At 32.5% G+C, this 2,376-nt stretch overlaps 1 protein-coding gene across 1 annotated transcript; it reads right to left on the reverse strand.

Annotated features, from left to right (window-relative positions):
* Positions 1-562: 562 nt before the first annotated feature.
* On the reverse strand, positions 563-2,164 carry LOC124913084 (zinc finger protein WIP6-like). Its single transcript, XM_047453704.1, has 2 exons — positions 1,832-2,164; positions 563-952 (listed from the first exon to the last, which is right to left on the reverse strand). Exons 1-2 carry the CDS (start codon positions 2,162-2,164, stop codon positions 563-565), a joined length of 723 nt encoding a protein of 240 aa, XP_047309660.1.
* Between the last annotated feature and the right edge of the window lie 212 nt (positions 2,165-2,376).

Consider the following 2,376-nt stretch of genomic DNA (forward strand, 5'->3'; position numbering starts at 1 on the left):
TATAGTGTCAATGGTTCAAAAACATTAAAAAAAATCAACTTGAATATAAACTAAATTCAACATGAAGCTGAATTTAATTGGCAATTGAGTTATCGCCAACATAACGGGAGGTAATCAAGTTATCGCGAACATAATTTGAACATGTTCTAATTACTACGTAATAATTTACATGACACCACTATAAAATCTTTGTTTCTATTTGTTAGGTTTTGGGTTTAGTAATCTTTGTTTCATTTTTTTCTTGCTTTGTAATTGTTCGGTCACCCTTGACCTCTTCCTCTTAACAATTCTCAAATCCTCTTCAATCAGCCTCTTGTGCAAAAAGTGATTTGTAGAGTCTCAATTTGTTTTATTAATACAAGTTTTTTTTATAAAATTTATAATAAACCAAAAAAATTAGAATTTTTTTTAATGCAAATCAATTATAAGAATAAAATTTAACCACTAGTATGGCTAATTATAATTACCACCCCATCGATCCATTATCATCATGCATGTAAATTGTGAATGTGACAAATAAACAAACATTGACACAAATGCATTCAATTAAAACCCACATTTCTCATGCCCTCCCATGCAGTGCGGGCGCATGGCCGTGTCCAAAAACACTAACATGGTCCTTAAGAGACCTCTTATGCTTAAAATCAGATCCACAGACACAAAACCATAGCTTTCCACAGTTCTTTTCATGGGTCTGCCAGTCTCCTTTAACTGCAAATGGCTTCCCACATTTCTGGCAAGCAAATGGCTTAGAACCGTGCTTTCTTTTGTAATGTGCTTGAAGGGTTCTAAAGTCCTTAAGAGGTTTAGACCTTGGATGAGTTATATTGTTCATGCAACCCTCAGCACAACAATAACATGGCAACCTTGGAATTGAGGATGAAGTTGGTTTTGGGGATTTTAGTGACTCTGGCCCTTTTCTGTATTGAGATCCATGACCCCACATATGCATCTAGAAACACAGACAGACAGTGAGAGATCATTTCTTATACTACTGTTTTAACTTTGCTCAAGTTTGATAAAAACTTTTCCATTGAGAAGATCATGTCAGGCTATAATAGTTTTTTTTTTACAGAGAAATTTTATATTAAACACTTAGTCTTTAAGATCTAGACCTCCTGAATAAATAGTTTTGTGGGAAACTCCATTACTTGACATAATTCATTTTGGAGAAAAAATTAAGCCATCATCAATGCTCAAAGGCATCTACATACAAAAATGACCAACAAACAATCATGAGCAAAATCAAAAAGAAAAAGAATAAAAGCTCCAAAGATTTCCTAATTAGTTACTTAGAACTAATTTCCATATCCTCTCTTTGTGATCATGAAAGGTAACATTGTGTAGGGTAAATAGTATTTATTCATAAGCAATGAAAGAATATATACATATATATTGTGTTTATCTTTTTTTAAATAAAATATATAAATAATTAATTTTTTAAATAGATAATTTTTTAAATTAATTAAAAAATATGACATCATAACATTGGAACCAAAATTGAAAGAACTTGTTCAAAGACACTTATTTTTTTTTTATTTTTTTTTTGTAGGTAATATATCAAGTTATCACATGAATTATCACAAATTCAACAAAATGAAATTACATGACAATGAAAAACAACATTAAGTTAACAAAACCATAAATAAAAGAATCAAATCAAAATTATGTTAATATTATTCTCATTTTTTTTTAAAAAGCATTAGGATAAAGCTGTGAAAACTGTGGCAGACACAGAAAAGATTGTCGAGAGAAATAAATGGTGAACATGAACAACTTCACTTAGACCGCCCTTTATATATATATATATAGATATAGTAAAAACTGTTACCTGTAAATTGTTGTAACGGCTGAACATCTTGTGGCAAACAGTGCAAGAGTACTGCGTCGGTCCGGCAAGAATTTCAGCTGGCGTAGGAATCCAGAACTGATCCTCAGAAACAAGATCTTCGTTATGATCAGTAACAACGTTAGGGTTTGCTAATGTTAGAGCAACAGTCACTCTATCAATATCATTGTGGCTGGTTTTAGGGTTTCGATTAGTTTGGGGATGAGAGAGAAAATTGATGGTTGTTTGGTAACCTGGGGGGCAAAGTGAGAGATGGGTGCTCGAGTCTTGAACATGATCACTAGTGGATATGTATGTGAAGTCTTGGCCTTGCATGGTGAAATTACTGTAAAACCTAGAGAGAGAGTAGAGAGAGATGGTGGCACTCAGATTCAGTGAGTGTTTGAGGGGTTATATTAGGGTAGATGAAGGTAATAAATAATGGAAGATTTGGTGATAATATGTTTTCCATGTGAAACTGCAATTAAAGGACTTTTTTAGGGTAATTGATTGGGGAATGAGAGAGAGAAAAAAGAGACTGTTCAGTT

This window comes from Impatiens glandulifera, chromosome 8, assembly GCF_907164915.1.
Source record: "Impatiens glandulifera chromosome 8, dImpGla2.1, whole genome shotgun sequence".
In the NCBI taxonomy this organism is placed as follows: domain Eukaryota; kingdom Viridiplantae; phylum Streptophyta; class Magnoliopsida; order Ericales; family Balsaminaceae; genus Impatiens; species Impatiens glandulifera.

Coding starts and splice junctions, on each gene's coding strand:
- LOC124913084 (XM_047453704.1), bottom strand. CDS start 2,164: ATGCAAGGCCAAGACTTCACATACATATCCACTAGTGATCATGTTCAA. Junction 953..1,831: donor GCCGTTACAACAATTTACAG/GTAACAGTTTTT, acceptor CTGTGTTTCTAG/ATGCATATGTGGGGTCATGG.